Source organism: Oncorhynchus tshawytscha, linkage group LG33 (assembly GCF_018296145.1).
Source record: "Oncorhynchus tshawytscha isolate Ot180627B linkage group LG33, Otsh_v2.0, whole genome shotgun sequence".
Classification (NCBI taxonomy): Eukaryota; Metazoa; Chordata; class Actinopteri; order Salmoniformes; family Salmonidae; genus Oncorhynchus; species Oncorhynchus tshawytscha.
In genome coordinates, this window is record NC_056461.1 from 17,367,912 (window position 1) to 17,386,348 (window position 18,437).

General features: G+C 42.0%; 3 protein-coding genes across 5 annotated transcripts in view; 2 read left to right on the forward strand and 1 right to left on the reverse strand.

Annotated features, from left to right (window-relative positions):
• Positions 1–819: 819 nt before the first annotated feature.
• On the forward strand, positions 820–5,278 carry LOC112230560 (dnaJ homolog subfamily B member 5-like). The gene is made up of 4 exons (XM_024396836.2): positions 820–1,328; positions 2,298–2,550; positions 2,860–3,422; positions 4,240–5,278. The coding sequence occupies exons 1-4, from the start codon at positions 1,233–1,235 to the stop codon at positions 4,471–4,473; spliced, it is 1,146 nt and encodes a 381-aa protein (XP_024252604.1). The 5' UTR covers positions 820–1,232; the 3' UTR covers positions 4,474–5,278.
• Positions 5,279–8,430: 3,152 nt separating this feature from the next.
• Positions 8,431–15,918, forward strand: LOC112230497 (protein huluwa-like). Its single transcript, XM_024396788.2, has 3 exons — positions 8,431–9,227; positions 9,315–9,522; positions 15,752–15,918. Exons 1-3 carry the CDS (start codon positions 8,610–8,612, stop codon positions 15,916–15,918), a joined length of 993 nt encoding a protein of 330 aa, XP_024252556.1. The 5' UTR covers positions 8,431–8,609.
• A 366-nt stretch (positions 15,919–16,284) lies between these two features.
• The window catches only part of LOC112230916 (transitional endoplasmic reticulum ATPase), a 45,012-nt gene continuing 42,859 nt past the window's right edge, over positions 16,285–18,437 (reverse strand). For all 3 annotated transcript variants that reach the window (XM_024397299.2, XM_024397298.2, XM_024397300.2), the window contains 2 exons: positions 17,109–17,263; positions 16,285–16,849 (listed from right to left, as the gene is read on the reverse strand). In XM_024397299.2, the coding sequence (XP_024253067.1) occupies positions 16,744–16,849; positions 17,109–17,263 (261 nt within the window). In that variant the 3' untranslated portion in view covers positions 16,285–16,743. The remainder of the gene's footprint in view (positions 16,850–17,108; positions 17,264–18,437) is intronic.

Here is an 18,437-nt window from a genome sequence, read left to right on the forward strand (position 1 = left end):
AAGGAACGACCAGCCGGCTTGGGTAGCAACCCTAGATTTGTGTCAGGAATATATATTGTGGAAGGATGAAACATTATGAATAAATTCATCAAAATAACTTTCATGAAAATATGTAAATCATTATTTGAATATGTTGGTGACCCGTTGAATAAAAGTGATAATGACCTCGAAGCCAGTGTTTGGAGGACTTCGTCTCGGCCTAACAACACCTGTGCCAATATATCCTCCAAACACCGGCTTCTCTGGCATTATCACTTAAATATATATGAGTAATTGATTAAAAAACAATGAAGATGGATTTCTCTGATGAATGGATCACATGCATAGCCTTTGAGTTTCTCAACTCCACGATTTGCAAGTACAATGGAGTGATTTTATCGACTTGATTGAAATGTCAGTTGATAAAACATGTCAATTTAATGCTTTCCTTGTACCTATGTTTGTCCTGTGTTAACGTGAGCTTTTCTTAGGGTGCTAAAATCCGTAGCATTTGCAACCTTTGCAAAGGTAGCCATTATTTGTTAATGGAGGTAGAACAGCGGATGTTTTTATTTTGGCAGGGCATTACACAGAATGCTATTTTTTAAACTTTAGCTTTCAAATCCAACTGATAACTCTATAACAATCAGGAGAAGCACGGGTACAGTTTCAAAACTACGGACAAGCTCGCATTTACACAGGACAAACATACTGTAGGTGCAAGGAAAGCATAAACATTTAAATCTTGACTGACAGGAACTCGATGTAGTCGGAGGTGCAGTCCGTCCACGTGTCACTCAACTCCATTTTACATCGTGGAGTTGAGAAACTCCGCTACAGAGCCTCTAGGGATGTCTAAATGTTAGGTCTTCAATCGGCAAACCTAGACGGTTCTGAGGATTCAACTCACTGGTCGTGACTGCTCGTGAGCTTTCTGCTAAGAATCCCGGAAACGAGTCTCAACAAGGAGAAGGAGGCGGTTACATCCGCATGATCATGAAGCGAACGCCAATGGTCTCGCGGAGGAATCGGTAGCCACGGTATTCCCTCTTTTGCGTAGGAAAATTGGCGGTTTTGGGGAAAGCTCGGTCACGCTGCGTGGGTGTTGAGTGTATAGTAAAGGGCTGCCACGGCAGTATTTAGCACAGTCTGCAGTCAGCCGCTCAGTCAACCAACAGCCCAATCACAGCTAAAACAGCTAAGAGCTTTTCAGCACCAAAAAACAGCGGACAGCTCCTCAATAAGCGAACACTATGGTTCTGATCTGGACCCAGTTTGGAGTGAAAACCAAAAATGGCAAGTGCAAGGTCCGCGTGAACAGGAATGACAGCTCGGGCTCTTCATCAGGGGTAAGTTATATTTTTGAAATGTGTCTAAATTTCAGTAATTTATAGATTGTTATGTATCATATCAAATGCAAGTAGCCCATGTCCGTTAAACTCATGTATGTCATAAATTGTGCCTAATGGTTGTGTCATTAAAAGGTTGACAGTGAGTTTAAAGACTAGTGGTTTAATTGCTGAGAATATATAAATATTTAATGTTCCTTTTATTGTAAATGAGAATGTATTCTCAGTCAACTCATCTGGTAAAATAAGGAATGATATATTTTTTTAAAGCTTATACACACTGTGTGTGAGCAGTTTGCACAATGTCAACGGGTTCTCCAGTAACCTACTGTATATGCTTTATACTCCTAATTTCAATGCAGACAGTGTAGTGTAGTTGAGCCAATCAGGGCTCAGCTGGCATCTGTGGTGTGAGAGGTGCAGTCTGCCTCAAGATGCTCATACACACGAGTTCCCCCTATAGTCACGTTGCCTGCATTTAGATGCACAGACAGATCTGCATTACAGTCTAGAAGACTTAACTGGCCTGAATTGCATTTGCCATGGGCTAGTTTTCATATAATACTATTTTCAGGCTGAATGTAATAATAAATAATAAGTTGTGGTAATTTGTATTCAAAGGACTGACAGGTGACAATTCCAAGTATGTGTCCTCTGAAACTGGTACTAGCACAGAAGGCTTGCTGACAATCATAGGCTACTTGTCTGGGTCATTCTCAATCAATTGTTGTCATAAAGCTGCCTGGTGCTTGGAAATGCATTATTATGGGCATGGGAGTGAGAGCGCTATAAGGAGTGGTTGAAGTTTATAGCCCACAGCCCAGGGAGTTAGTTCTCTTTCTATGACATCTTATCCAGCTCTGGCTTTCGATGGCTTCATTGAGGCAAAGACATTTGTCCTTTTAAAACTTGGCTATTCTGTGTGCAGTAGAGCTCTAACGTGTTTCTTCTCCCACCCTGTTTCTCCAGGAGAACCAGAAGGACCAAGAGGTTCCCGTTCTGTCCAGGCCTATGGGGAAGGATTTCTACAAGGTCCTGGGTGTCGAGTCTGACTCCAATGAAGACGAAATCAAGAAGGCATACAGGAAGATGGCCCTGAAGTTTCACCCCGACAAAAACAGCGCTGCGGACGCCGCGGACAAGTTTAAGGAGATTGCAGAAGCTTATGAGATTCTGACCGACTCCAAGAAAAGGGTCATCTATGATCAGTTTGGAGAAGAAGGTGAGAGCCTTTCCTTCTTTCCCTTTGTCATTTGGCCAGAAAGTGCTGTTGTATCTAGCAAAAATCTACAGCACCTGGTCCCCCTGAGAGCCAGCCCATTAGTCAGCCAGCGACAAGAAAGTGTTTGTCAAACTTCAAAGTGCCACTATATAAATTTAGTAAGCCATCCAGAAGTGTTGAGCTAAATATACGAGTAAGAACTTTGTCTCAGAGTGGGAGAAGAATACAAGATTAGACAAGATGGAAGGTCACACTTCTGCCTGAGTGAACTGTACTAACTGAAGTTGTCTTTTTTCTTTTGTGTCTCAGGTCTCAAGAACGGAGGCAGGGTGTCCATGGCAGGCAAAGAGAACAACCCCCATCACTATAGTTACCACGGCGATGCCCACGAGACCTTCTCAACATTCTTCCAGGGCTCTGACCACTTCGACATCTTCTTCGGGCCCGACGGCGAGGAGGAGCTTTTCAATCCCTTTAACCGTTTCACCTTCAGCAAAGGTGATGGTTACCATGGTAACTACGGCCCCAACGGCGAGAAACTTCGTTGCGGGCGACGGCAGGGCGTGGCGGTGGTGCACTACCTCCTGGTGACCCTAGAAGAGGTGTTCCACGGCTGCTCTAAGCACATGAAGATCATGCGGCACCGCCTCAACCCAGACGGCCGCAGCCTTCACACTGAGGACAAGGTCCTGAACGTGGTGGTGAAAAAGGGATGGAAGGAGGGTACCAAGATCACCTTTCCCAGAGAGGGTGACGAGACGGCCAATAGCAAACCCGCTGACGTGGCCTTCATCCTCAAGGACAAGAAACACCCCCACTACAAGAGGGACGGGTCCAACATAGTCTATACTGCAAAGATCTCCCTCAAAGAAGTACGTTTGTGAACTTGTGTGTCAACTTAACATTGATATGGTTATATAATGCAGTTAATATTAGCAGATGTACAGCACTGCCATACTTTCAGTGTAACATAATGCTTCAAGGCATAGCTGAAGTATGCCACTTCTGTACTTTAGATAATGGCTCAAATTGGTGGATGTAGGGAGAACACTTTGTTCTATTCAGAGCCCCTCTCAGCTAACCCCTACTGCTCCAACCTTGTCCTTAGCCCAGCTAACAACCCCACAATAACACACAGTGCCCACCAACACCTCCCCTCACTTACCTCATCGGCCCCTACAGAGAACAGCATCAGCAGTAGCTAAATATAGCCTCTGTCAGCCGCCCCCTCACACTGCTTTCACTTTGCTCCCCCACTGACTCCTCTGCTCTGTGCCAGCCTTTAGCTTCCTCTCTCTCTGGCTTACAATCACTCACTCCCACATCCTACGCTCCTCAGATTAGCATGCTAGTGTTCACAGACATTGCAGGCTCTTCAACAAGCGCCTCTTCATCTTCCCCTGGCCCCACTCAGTCACTCTGTTGAGTACTGACACCCACAGCCAGAATAGAGAGAACATTACTGGTATAGCATTTGTAACACTTATCGTTGCATAACAGAGCAAAGCATCGCCTTTGGGGGTAAATTGCTCCACATTTGAGTCTGATATAACACTCACTTAAGAAAATTGCCCTGGTTAGTTTCATACATTATGTTATGGGGTCGACTGTTTCCACTGTTATGTAACCAAACACTCTCAACATAAAAGGAGGAAGATTAACAAATACTGTCTTCCTCGCTCTTTCCAGGCTCTATGTGGATGCACAGTCAACGTCCCCACCCTCGACAACAGGACGATGCCACTACCGTGCAGTGACGTCATCAAGCCCGGCGCCATTCGGCGGCTGAGGGGCGAGGGGCTGCCCCATGCCAAGACCCCCACCACACGTGGCGACCTGGTGGTGGAGTTCCAGGTGGCCTTCCCTGACAGGATCCCTCCCCAGTCCAAAGAGATCATCAAACACAGCCTCATTGGATGCTAACATGCTATCGTGCTAACGACCACAACAGCTAGCCGATACAATCACAGCCTTGCTAGGTGCTATGACAATCCAGCACAGCTTCTCTCTGTGCTTGGTTAAGAGACAATGGCAGGAATGGAATCTTTAAAAACATATATGCCTTTTTGATTATAGGCACTATTCATCATCTACAATGCCACAGGGGAAAAGGTTTACAGTTTAACAGGCCAATGGACTCCTGAGTGTCTGGGCATGTTTTCTGACTGACTGACTAGCCTTTCTCTTGAATGAAAAATGGTAGAGGTACTCTTACTGTGTTGCCTATATCAAGAATTTGGTATGCTAAGAGTCATTCGACTCATTAGAGAAGCCTGAGATAGTTGATTGTCACATGGCAAAATTATTCTACCAGTTGTATGGTGTTCATATGTCTGCACTTTTACATTGATTTATTACAATAAATAAGCAAATATGTACTTGTGTACAAGACTGTACTAATGTACAAATATAGTTATAACTGTCTCTAAAAGAGATTAATTTGTCAAATGTTCAACTGAATCATTTGAAACATTTGTATATATTTGTGCTTTAACTTATACCAGATGTTAATGTATTATTCTAAATTGACAAATGGACAAAGAAAAGCATGTTAAATAAATGAAAATACCTGAATTTAAAAAAAGGTTGTGTTTTATTGTTTTATTAAAATGTTCAACACTGGTCATGAACTATGATTCAGGATAAGAATAAGCATGTCCATATCACAAAAGGAAATGTGAAACACACTGAACAAAACAAAAAATACATTCAGCATGCAATTTCAAAGATTTTACTGAGTTACAGTTCATATAAGGTAAACAGTCAATTGAAATAAATTCATGAAGCCCTAATCTATTGATTTCACATGACTGTGAATACAGATGTGCATCTGTTGGTCACAGGATACCTTAAAAAAGGTACAGGCATGGATCAGAAAGCCAGTCAGTATCTGGTGTGACCGACATTTGCCTCATGCAGCGCAGCACATCTCCTTCGCATAGAGTTGATCAGGCTGTTGATTGTGGCCTGTGGAATGTTGTCCTGCTCTTCAATGGCTGTGTGAAGTTGCTGGATATTGGAACACGCTGTCGAACACGTCGATCCAGAGCATCCCAAACATGCAGGCTATGGAAGAACTGGGACATTTTCAGCTTCCAGGAATTCTGTGCAGATCCTTGCGACATGGGGCCATGCATTATTATTATCATGATTCCAAGTGTTATTTCAATGTGTTGATGTCTTCACTAGTATTCTAAAATGTTCAAAATAGTACAAATAAAGAAAAACCCTTGAATGAGTAGGTGTGTCCAAACTTAGTTCACTGAACAAAAATATAAGTGCAGCATGTAAAGTGTTGGTCCCATGTTTTCTGAGCTGAAAAAAAAGTTCCCAGAATGTTTCATGCACAAAGTTTATTTCTCTCAAATTTCAGAAATGTTGGTTTTCCCTACCTTTGTTTAAGGTATCTGTGACCTACAGATACATATCTGTATTCCCAGTCTGTGAAATCCATAAATTAGAGCCTAATTAATTTATTCCAATTGACTGATTTCCTTATATGAACTGTAACTCAGAAAAATCGATGAAATTGTTGCATTTACATTTTTGTTCAATGTACTATGAAGACTTAACTTCATAATACAGTAAATTAGATAAACCTCACATTAATCCTGACTACAAACAATCTTGATTATGTGAAGAGTTGGAGAGAACTCTTGGGCGAGGCAATGCCTCCTGCAATTGCCATCCTGCAACAGAATTGAGGAAGACTAATGAGGCCTGAGAGCTATCTTACTACCTCCAAGTGCAGATCAGCCAGTTGACCCAGAGTAATGAGTACATAAGCTGTTCAAGATCATCAGTGGTGTCAGTAGGTTTTGAGCAGTACTGTTGGTTGAAAGAGTGTCAGTATTGCATCATAGACAGGTTAGCTGACAACCTCACGAAAACAATCTGCGTGCTTCAAAGGAGCTGAAGGCTGCGTTATGGTTCTTGATGGCCAGATAGCTAGCAATAATGACAAGATACTGCCATGTGGGGAATCGTAAGTGGCTCGTTTTTGCTCATTTGATATTGATCTTGACACCATGTCTTATTTTGAGGTGTTTTGATTGATGTCACGTCTATATGCTAATATGGCAAAACATTTGCTAGCTAGCTAACCAACAACTGTAACAACGTATTTGAGAGACAAGTGCTCAATGTGCAACTTTATGTTTTCAATAAACATTGTTAATAAAATGTCAACTATATTTCATATCCAATTTAAGCCAACCCCGTCTGTTTTGCCCCATTGTCGCGCACATGTCGGTTCAGTTAACTACTGCCACCTAGTGTTAAATGCTACTAAAATGACTCAGAAACCATATTCTAGGGCCCATAGGTGCATCCCAATATGCTAAAAAAAAGCTTCCTTTCCTGACTCATTTCTTTTCATCTGCATTGAGCTAAACACAGGGTAGGTGAAAGCAATGTGTACTACTATGGGGCATATATATTTTCCTATCCAACTCTTTCACATCAGTGCAAATGAGGGAAAGGAGAGAGAAGAAGCTACTTTATACTATTGAGATGCAGCCCCATTCGCAATCATGTAATCTTTCCTTCACTCTCATCACTTCTTAGGGTAGGAAAAAATTGAACACGAACTTAGTTCATGTTTTAAAGTTGGAGTTGAAAATTCGGAAAAACAGATGGTACAATGGACAGCAATACTTTCAAACAAGCTAGAAAAAGGAAGCAGAAAATATTTAAAAGAGTGCTCCCCTGTGGACTGTTGAGAGATTTCCACTCCTCCATGGTTGATGCTGGGTTTTCAGCATCTTTCCCTGATAAATAGACCGAGACAGTGAGACAGACATTGACAAATGTTTTGAGATGGGAAGGCAAAACGTCACAAAATGCTTAGCAATAAAATTTAACCGAACATGAAGCATCATCCTCATCTCACAAGAGTGTTGTTGATTCTGAAGTGTTAAGTCTTGTCTGCTTCTTTCCTTGTAGACTTACCACTATGTGTATTTGTGTGCCAAATAGGACAACGTGATCACAGAGAATGTTGTATTATTCTGAATCTTAATCCGATACACTCCTTTTAGAATTATATGTTACATTCCGTATGGTATGTATTAATTTGTGGATGTCCATCACCCATTTCGTTTGATATGTTACTAATTACAATTTGTATTATATGTGAATCTGAAAAACATGTAATATGTTAAGAATTTGCAATGACTACTATATGTTACGAATTCTAGTTAGGTGGCTAATGTTAGCTAGCTTAAAGGGTTAGGGTAAGAGTTAGCTAAAAGGGTTAAGGTTAGGGGAAGGATCAGCTAACATGCTAAGTAGTTGCAAAGTAGCTAAAAAGTACTAAGTAGTTGAAAAGTTAATAATTAGCTGAAATGCTAAAGCTGTCGGTGATGAGTTTTGAACTTGCATCCCTTGGGTTGCTTGACCTTCACGTATCCATCTATCTTATGCAACCATACCAAATGTAACATTCCGTAATAATTTGATTCTCCTGGATGTATGTTTACTATGTAACGTCTTGTCTATTAAACCAGGCTGAATAGGAAGGTTTCCTGTAAATCTATGCCAACGACCATAAAACCGCGTGGTTGGGCCAATTCGTTATGCTGTAATTCCAAATCCTTGGTATATTCAATGTGCCATAATATTTACACACATGTACGTCACCGGCAGCCTGGATATGAGAGCGAGATCTGGGTGATGTGATTGACTATTTGTCACCTATTCTACAGGACAGACAAGCATCAAGCAAGCGGACATTAAACTCGTCACCTGCGTTTGGGGGTTATTATTTCATGCCTATAACGCACATTTTCGAGTAGGCCTTCTTTCGGCTGTCCGTGCATAAAAATGAATTGTCCACGTAAATACTTAATTTGGGGTAAAATAGCTATTGAAGCAGAAAATAAAATCTACCATGGCCACGGGGTTTGCCAAGTACAAAATCCAAGCAGTCATTCTGCAGAGTTCAATCATGGACCCTGGATAGTGAAATTGATTGGTCCCACAAAACACCTGCGCTCTCACAGAGAAAAATCACAATTTTTTTGCGTCCTGGAATTGGATCCTATAAACTATATGACGAAATGTCGCAAATAGACCCTTCAACACCACCCTCAAATCTGAGTGAAGGTTTGTCAATTATAAGTTTAAGACTACTTCTTATGTTACTCATACCGTGCGTGGTTCTTCTGCTGCTGTTGAACTGTTTGTTCCTGGGTTACAAGTTACACATTTTTTCAAAGAAGAACAGAAAAAGACAAGACAACGAAAGTATTTTACAGTCTACTCTTTCGACGCGCCAGAGAATGACCATAATATCAGAGCCGCCATTTGTCCCAAATCAAGATGGGAAAGGAGGTTATATCTCTGTTTCAGAGTCTATTTTGGCGCAGGCCTTGAGCTCTCCACGTTCCTCTCCAAATGACAAGGCAGCAGTGGAGCAGAGTATCCGATTCGTCCGTCTGGTTGGGGCCACAGGCGATGGTGGTTCGGAGTCCCTGGGGGCTCCGAGCGCCATATTGGCGACAACAGCCGATATCAACTCCAGGATCGACCAGCCCCGTAGGTCAAGCGTGTACAGTAGGAATAAAATAGGGTGGCGCAGAAGCGCCCCTGTCCTACCGCAGTCAAGTGATTCAGAGGCAGAACTGCCTAACCTTGTGCCACCCAATTCACCTGCGCTCAATGATACACACTCAAGGGTAAATTCATGGTTCCAGCCTAATATTAGCCACAGTAACCATTGAACTCTGTCTTGGATGTGATGTGTGACTGTTTTATGCACGCAGGTAACACCTGACCAGGGGCACATGCGTCGGTGCAGCACCATGGAGCTGCAATATGTATTGAACAACACAGAGGAACACAAGTTTGATATGGTTGAATTCGAATGTGAATATGCCAGTAGCATACCTCCAGAGACTTCGTGCTTTGTTGCATCTGACAACTCTTCCACAATGGGTCCTGGATTGGACAGCGACTTTGGAGCAAGCGCAGGTGAGTTGACATCAAATCAAATCAAAATGTAGTGAAATGCTTACATACAAGCCCTTAACCAACAGTGCTAAGAAAAAAAAGTGTTAAGTAAAAAATAGATAAGTAGAAAATAAAAGTTAAATAATTAAACAGCGGCAGTAAAATAACAAGCGAGGCTATATACAGGGGGTACCAGTACAGAGTCAATGCGTGGGGGCACTGGTTAGTCGAGGTAATTGAGGTACTATGTACATGTAGGTAGAGTTAAAGTGACTATACATAGATTATAAACAGAGAGTAGCAGCAGCGTAAAAGAGGGGTCTTAGTAGCCCTTTGATTAGTTGTTCAGGATTCTTATGACTTGGGGATAGAAGCTGTTAAGAAGCCTTTGGGACCTCGACTTGGCACTCTGGTATGGCATACTAGACCAGTGGTTCTCAAACTTCCTTGTATTTAAACAGCTCGCACACTTGATACAACTTGTCAAATAATAATCAAGCCCTTGATTAGGTGAATCAGGTGAGCTACTTCAGGGCTACAACAAAACTATGACATGTATGGGGGACCCCAAGGAGAGGTTTGCTAAACACTGTACTAGACCATATATAGCTGTTGTGTAAACGTACTAGACCATATATAGTACTGTTCGAGAGTTTGGTGTCACTTAGAAATGTCCTTGTTTTTGAAAGAAAAGCACATTAAAATAACATCAAATTGATCAGAAATACAGTGCAGACATTGTTAATGTTGTAAATGACTGTTGCTGGAAACGGCTGATAAAAAATATATATATATTTTTAAATGGAATATCTACATAGGCGTACAGAGGCCCATTATCAGCAACCATCACTCCTGTGTTCCAATGACACATTGTGTTAGCTAATCCAAGTTTATAATTTTAAAAAGGCTAATTGATCATTAGAAAACCCTTTTAGAATTATGTTAGCACAGCTGAACACTGTTGTTCTGATTAAAGAAGCAATAAAACTGGCCTTCTTTAGACTAGTTGAGTATCTGGAGCATCAGCATTTGTGGGTTCGATTACAGGCTCAAAATGTCCAGAAACAAAGAACTTATTCTAAAAATGGATATGTATATTTTTTATCCTCAACAATCTACACACAGTACCCCATAATGACAAAACGAAAACAGGTTTTTACAAATGTTTGCAAATTTAAAAAACAAATACTTTATTTAAGTATTCAGACCCTTTGCTATAAGACTCGAAATTGAGCTCAGATGCATCCTGTTTCCATTGATTATCCTCAATGTTTCTAAAAGTTGATGAGTCCACCTGTGGTAAATTCAATTGATTTGGAAAGGCACACCTGTCTCTATAAGGTCCCGCCATTTGACAATGCATGTCAGAGCAAAAACCAAGCCATGAGGTTTAAGGAATTATCCGTAGAGCTCTGAGACAGGATTGTGTCAAGGCACAGATCTGGGTACGGGTAAAAACATATTTCTGCAGCATTGAAGGTCACCAAGAACACAGTGGCCTCCATCATTCTTACATTTAAGAAGTTTGGAACCACCAAGACTCTTCCGAGAGCTGGCCGTCCGGCCAAACTGAGCAATCGGGTGAAAAGAGCCTTGGTCAGGGAGGTGACCAAGAACCCGATGTTCACTCTGACAGAGCTCTAGAGTTCCTCTGTGAAGATGGGAGAACCTTCCAGAAGGACAACCATCTCTGCAGCACTCCACCAATCAGGCCTTTATGGTAGAGTGGCCAGACAGAAGCCACTCCTCAGTAAAATAGGTTTTGTTGTGCCCTCTTCACGACTGTCTTGGTGTGCTTGGGCCATGTTAGTTTGATGGTGATGTGGACGCCAAGGAACTTGGCTCTCAACCTGCTCCATTATAGCCCTTTGATGATAATGGGGGCATGCTCGGTCCTCCTTCTCCTGTAGTCCACAATCATCTCCTTTGTCTTGATCACATTGAGGGAGAGGTTGTTGTCCTTGCACCACATGGTCAGGTCTCTGACCTCCCTGTAGGCTGTCTCATCATTGTCGGTGATCAGGCCTACCACTGTTGTGTCATTGGCAAACTTAATGATGGTGTTGGAGTTGTGCCTGGCCGTGCAGTCATGAGTGAAGGAGAGTAGAGGGGACTGAGCATGCACCCCTGAGGGGCCCCTGTGTGGAGGATCAGCGTGGTGGATGTGTTGTTACCTACCCTTACCACCTGGGGCAGCTCATCAGGAAGTCCAGGATCCAGTTGCAGAGGGAGGTGTTTAGTCCCAGGGTCCTTTGCTTAGTGATGAACTTTGAGGGCACTATGGTGTTGAACACTGAGCTGTAGTCAATGAATAGCATTCTCAAATAGGTGTTCCTTTTGTCCAGGTGGGAAAGGGCAGTGTGGACTGCAATAGAGATTGCATCATCTGTGGATCTGTTGGGGCGGTATGAAAATTGGAGTGGGTCTAGGGTTTCTGGGATAATGGTGTTGTGAGCCATGACCAGCCTTTCAAAGCACATCATGGCTACAGATGTGAGTGCTACGGGTCAGTAGTCATTTAGGCAAAGATGAACGGAGCAAAGTACAGAGAGATCCTTGATGAAAACCTGCTCCAGAACGCTCGGGACCTCAGACTGGGGGCGAAGGGTCACCTTCCAACAGGACAACAGCTCTAATCACACAGCAAAGACAATGGAGGAGTTGCTTCAGGAAAAGTCTCTGAATGGCCTTGAGTGGCCCAGCCAGTGCCCAGACTTGAACCCGATCAAACATCTCTGGAGAGACCTTAATAGCTGTGCAGCAATGCTCCTCATCAAATCTGACAGAGCTTGAGAGGATCTGCAGAGAAGAATTGGAGAAACTCCCCAAATACAGGTGTGTCAAGCTTGTATTGTCATACCCAAGAAGACTCGATGCTGTAATCACTGCCAAAGGTGCTTCAACAAAGTACTGAGTAAAGGGTCTGAATACTTATTTTAAAACTGATAACGTTTACATGTTTTATATATTTGCAAAAATTACAAAATATTTTTGCTTTGTCATTATGGGGTATTGTGTGTAGATTGATGTGAGGGGGAAAAAAAACAAATCAATTTTGGAATATGGCTTTAACGTAGGAATATTCAATGTTGCCTTGGTATGCAACTCCAGTGTATATTTGGCCTTGTTTTAGGCTATTGTCCTGCTGAATGGTAAATGTCTCCCAGAGTGTTTCTCAAAATCCATACGGCCTTGCTCAGAGCACACAAATTGGAGCACGGGATTATAGTAGGAGTTCAAATCAAAGTATGCGAAATGGAGCACGGAGGGCACTTCTCCTACGCGCACTCCGTTTGTACATATTTTGAAGCATTTATCGCTGCAAGCTTCAACAGAAAGTAAAAAATTACACAATCAAAATTTCTTCAAATCAGTGATGGCCATTATTTGAGCTGAAACGAGAGAAAATGCAATCAATCAAATGTATTTATAAAGCTACTTTTATATCAGCCGATGTCAACGTACTATACAGAAACCCAGCCTAAAACCCCAAACGGCAAGCAACGCAGATGTAGAAGCACGGTGGCTAGGAAAAACTCCATAGAAAGGCAGGAACATAGGAAGAAACCTAGAGAGGAACCAGGCTCTGAGGGTTGGCCAGTCCTCTTCTGACTGTGCTGGGTGGAGATTAACAGTACATGGCCAAGATGTTCAAATGTTTATGACCAGCAGGGTCAAATAATAATAATCACAGTGGTTGTAGAGGGTGCAACAGGCCAGCACCTCAGGAGTAAATGTCAGTTGCTTTGTCATGGCTGAGCGTTCAGTTTGAGATAGCAGGTGCGGTAGAGAGAGTTGAAAACAGCAGGTCCGGGACAAGGTAGCACACGTTGGTGAACAGGTCAGGGTTCCATAGCCGCAGGCAAAACAGTTGAAACTGGAGCAGCAGCACGACCAGGTGGACTGGAGACGGCAAGGAATCAGGCCAGGTAGTCCTGAGGTATGGCCCCAGGGCTCAGGTCCTCCGGAAGGTGAGAGACAGAGAATTAGAGGGAGCATACTTAAATTCGCACAGGACACCAGATTAGACAGGAGAATTACACCAGATAAGTCTGACCCTAGCCCACTTACACAAACTATTGCAGCATAGATACTGGTGGCTGAGACAGGCGGGTCGGGAGACACTGTGGTCCCATCGGACGACAACCCCGGACAGGGCCAACCAGGCAGGATATGACCCCACCCACCTTGCCAAAGCACAGCACCCACACCACATATCCGCAAACCACCAACTTACTACGCTGAGACAAGGCGGCGTATAGCCCACGAAGATCTCCCCCACAGCACAAACCCGAGGGTCGCCAATCCGGACTGGAAGATCACGTCAATGACTCAACAAACTCAAGTGACGCACCTCTCCTAGGGATGGCATGGAAGAGCACTAGTAAGCCAGTGACTCAGCCCCCTTAATAGGGTCAGAAGCAGAGAATCCCAGTGAAGATAACGGAACTGGCCAGGCAGAGACGGCAAGAGCAGTTCGTCGCTCCAGTGCCTTTCCGTTCACCTTCGCACCCCTGGGCCAGACTACATTCAATCATAGGACGTACTGGAGAGATGAGTCTTCAACAAAGACTTAAAGGTTGAGACCGAGTCTGTGTCTCTCACATGGATAGGCAGACCATGCCATAAAATTGGAGCTCTATAGGAGAAAGCCCTGCCTCCGGCTGTTTGCTTAGTAATTCTAGGGACAGTAAGGAGGCCTGCGTCTTGTGACCGTAGCGTAGTTGTAGGTATGTACGGCAGGACCAAATCGGAGAGATCGGTAGGAGCAAGCCTATGTAATATGCTTTGTAGGTTGGCAGTAAAACCTTGAAATCAGCCCTAGCCTTAACAGGAAGCCATTGTAGAGAAGCTAGCACTGGGGTAATATGATAAACACTTTTGGTTCTAGTCAAGATTCTAGTAGTCGTGTTTAGCAGCCGTCTGCCCGGTACAAACGGTGATAAAGACTTCAACATATGAATGACCAATATCAAAATTCAGACTATGGTCTCAGTGCAGAAGAATTAAAAGAAAGGTTCTAAGTAACATTCTCCAGCATGCCAGGTATTCGAAGGTGAGCATTTGCCCACTGAAGTCAGTTACGATGCCGAACTGCAGTCAGGTTAAGTCCCTGGTGAGGGCGACGTGCATGCAGATGAGCTTTCCTGTGATGGTGGTCCAAACCCACTGTTTCATCAGCTATCCAGGTGGCTGTTATCAGATGATCCCGCATGTGAAGAAGCTCTGGTGGACATTCCTGTAGTCAGCATGACAATTTCTCACTCCCTCAGAACTTGAGACATCTGTGGCATTGTGTTGTCACAAAACTACACATTTTAGAAGGACCTTTTCTCCCCAGCACAAGGTGGACCGGTCAAATTAAACCTGTGTAATGATCATGCCGTTTAATCAGCTTCTTGATATGTCACACCTGTCAGGTGGATAGATTCTTGGCAAAGAAGAAATGCTCACTAAACAGGGATGTAAAACAAATTTGTGCACAAATTGAGCGATTTTTGTGCAAATGAAACATTTCTGGCATATTTTATTTCTGCTCATGAAGCATGGAACTTCACGTTGCGGTTTTATATTTTTGTTCAGTATGTGTGGGGTACAGAGAGGGAGTCATAATGTTAAACACTATTGCACACAGAGTCCATGCAACTTGTGAGCAACTTTTTATTTGAACTTTGGGGTTGAATACTTAAGACATTTCAGCTTTTAATTTTTTATCATTTGTACAAATATCTTAACATAATACCATGTGTGTAGGTCAGTGACACTATCTCATTTTAATCCATTTTAAATTCAGGCTAACAAAATGTGGAAAAAGTCAAGGGGTGTGAATACTTTCTGAAGGCACTGTACAGCAATAGATATTGGTGAGCTATGTCAAGAATCCAGTATATAAATATGCAGTGTATAAACAGTGGAGCACTTTTTTTGTAATGCATTCATTTCACACAACTTTCAATGTTTAAAAAATGGTTTGTGGTACACTTGAATAAGCACGTTTTGATTGTGCACAAATGTCTTGTACTTTTCACTTAAATGCACTATTAAACATTCAATAAAGATTGTGTATTGGTTTCGTGGTTGAACTTCACCAGTTCATTTGTTTTCATTTCATACAATTCAATTTTCACATTTCTTTAAATGCAATGTAGTATAAATATTAGACATAGCTTGTCAAATACAGTATGGATTTTACATTTTCCAATTTAAGGGATTCCCTTTCACATACCTAATTACGCATGTGCTTCTACAGGTGTCTCGCTCCGAATTCTGTCTGCAGACAGCGACGGTCTCACCAACAGAATGTGGGCCTCAGGAATGGATTGGGACTATTATGACCCGTGCTATGTGAGGGAGAGACACATACCCAAACAAAAATATCACAAACCTGCATTACATACCAAGCATTATTGGGTATGATGCCAGAGAATTACATGTTTTAATCTCATTTAGATTTTTTTTAATATACTTGATTTACAATATCAGGCTATATAGTAAGAGCACTAAACAGATCACTTACCAAATGTAAAAAAACTTTTATTTTTATTTTTTAAATCCACCAGTTTAAGATGAGTTTAGTAAAGAATTGCTAATTCACTAATGTAAATCACATTTATTCCAAGACACTTGTATGATTCACTTTTTTTGTAATGCATTCATTTCACACAACTTTCAATGTTTAAAAAATGGTTTGTGGTACACTTGAATAAGCACGTTTTGATTGTGCACAAATGTCTTGTACTTTTCACTTAAATGCACTATTAAACATTCAATAAAGATTGTGTATTGGTTTCGTGGTTGAACTTCACCAGTTCATTTATTATTTTCATTTCATACAATTCAATTCACATTTCTTTAACATTATATATATTTATTAAAAAAATGACAAGTCATAAGCAATCCCTCTCCTTTGATTACAGGCTAGTATTGAATCCTTCCAATAGTGGCTAGTAAGAAGGCAGATGTACTCTACCCAATCCCCCACAGCCTTCTGTGTAAATCCTTACAAGGTTTGAAATTAATACATGTCTCCCAAAGCCAGAATACAGAGACAAGCTGCAACATGCGGTCTCTACCTATTAACGGGTGGTGAGAGAGGTTTGTAAATAATATTAAATAGGCTTTTTTTAGTTTTAGTTGTGGTATTAGGTGTGTGTGTGTGTTGCGGCATTGTACAGCTTTGCCAGAATGTATGTGAGGAAACTTTGGTCCACCGAGTGGTTGTGTTTTGGTCCACAGTGCGGTTTAACCATAGAGGTCGTCGTCGTTGTCCTCATTGAAGACTGTACCACCGCTGCCACCAGCAGAGCCCTGGCTGGGCCCAGCGCCTGGCGCAGAGCTAGTGGGGAACCTGAGATGAGGAGAGGATGGGAAAGTAATTGTTTAGCTCAGTACAGTACATATCAAGGGGAGCCAGCTTGGTTGTGCCAGAACATTCCTCATGTAAACCTTATGGCATGTTAGCTGTACTTTGTAAGAAGAAAAGTTCAATGAGTGATCCCACTGGGTGTATATAGGCTATAAATGATCTAGGATATATGAGAGCAGAAAAAGTTACCAAACAGTATTATTCAACATCATCATCCTCTATGTGTTATGCGTGTTCTTACCGGAAGCTGCCGAAGCCTCTGCTCTGCTGTAATGTCTGTGCGAACATCTCGTATTTGCGGATGTCGTTGTCGCTGACTGAGCGGCGGGCGAAACGCATAGCCTCCTCAAAGTGGTCTTTACGGATCTCTGGCACAGGGTCGTCCTCCTCAACCTCCTGTGGGGGCAAAGGCAATGGGGGGATAAATATCTAAAATAACAATACATTTTCTCTTCCTCCAGTATGTGTGTGAATTGTGTGGTAGCAGAATCAGAATTAGTTAGGTAACATTGATAAATAAGATGTTGTATTTACATAATAATGCTTATGTGAGATATTTGTCATTAGGATGTTCTCTTTTGGAGAATACTGTTGGCAGTTTGCAGTTATCCCTCTACTAGGGCTTACTCACTAGGGGTTCAGAGAGGGGAGAGGTCAGGCTTGTGTTCATATGTCAAGGTATCTGTTAAACCATGTGATGCTATGAAGAATATCAGGAGGGGAGGAGGACAGAATGGAGGCTTTTCTTCTTATGGGAATGTGTCTAACTATTGTATGTCCCCTCTGAGGTTGCCCTTATCTTGATTTAGTATATGACCTAAGAGGCTCACTGTCTCTGTGAGCTTGTCCAGGAGGGGGTGTATTTGAGATGGGAGTATCTAGAATTGACAATTGATATATGCCATTGGATGAGGTAATGGTTTGGTACTGTGTTGTACCAAGAACGAGATAAGAACTTTGTTTAGAAGACCAAACGGAACGATAATTTATAGCTAATGCTGTCTGGCTATGGGATACTCCTCTCTCAAGTAAAGTCTTCCTTTGTAATGTTCCTAAGATCTGTTATTTGTCATGTGAGTTGAGGGGTGTGTCTTGGCTATAAATGATACTAAGAATTATTTTGTAAGCACTCAGAGAATTCATTTATAGACACTGAATTGATCTGAGAGTCACAGGGCTATGGTGAAGCTCATATAATTAAAGATGGACTTTATAATATAACTGACTTGTGTGTGGTTTGCTCTCTTAATGTTTAGTATTACAGGAAATGACCACGACAATTGGTTTAAGGTTCAATGCATTATCCCTACTCTTCTTCCTGTGTATAAATAATGTATAGAAATCTTTATGGTTTATTTGTCCATTAAAGAAATGTCCAGGTTGATTTACTGAGTGATTTAATAATTAAGAGATTAAGACACCAAGACTGGCTTTGTAGCATCTCCAAACTCATCATTGAAGTGTCTTAAAGGCCTGGGTATGTCCAAAATCTCAAATATAACATATTTTGATTTGTTTAACACTTTTTTTGGTTACTACATGATTCCATGTGTTATTTCATAGTTTACAA

Excerpts from the sequence above, each read along its gene's own strand:
- LOC112230497 (XM_024396788.2), top strand. The coding sequence starts at position 8,610 with ATGTCGCAAATAGACCCTTCAACACCACCCTCAAATCTGAGTGAAGGT. Across the intron at positions 9,228-9,314 it reads TCAATGATACACACTCAAGG|GTAACACCTGACCAGGGGCA; the intron begins GTAAATTCATGG and ends TTATGCACGCAG. Across the intron at positions 9,523-15,751 it reads CGACTTTGGAGCAAGCGCAG|GTGTCTCGCTCCGAATTCTG; the intron begins GTGAGTTGACAT and ends GTGCTTCTACAG.
- LOC112230560 (XM_024396836.2), top strand. The coding sequence starts at position 1,233 with ATGGTTCTGATCTGGACCCAGTTTGGAGTGAAAACCAAAAATGGCAAG. Across the intron at positions 1,329-2,297 it reads GCTCGGGCTCTTCATCAGGG|GAGAACCAGAAGGACCAAGA; the intron begins GTAAGTTATATT and ends CTGTTTCTCCAG. Across the intron at positions 2,551-2,859 it reads TGATCAGTTTGGAGAAGAAG|GTCTCAAGAACGGAGGCAGG; the intron begins GTGAGAGCCTTT and ends TTTGTGTCTCAG.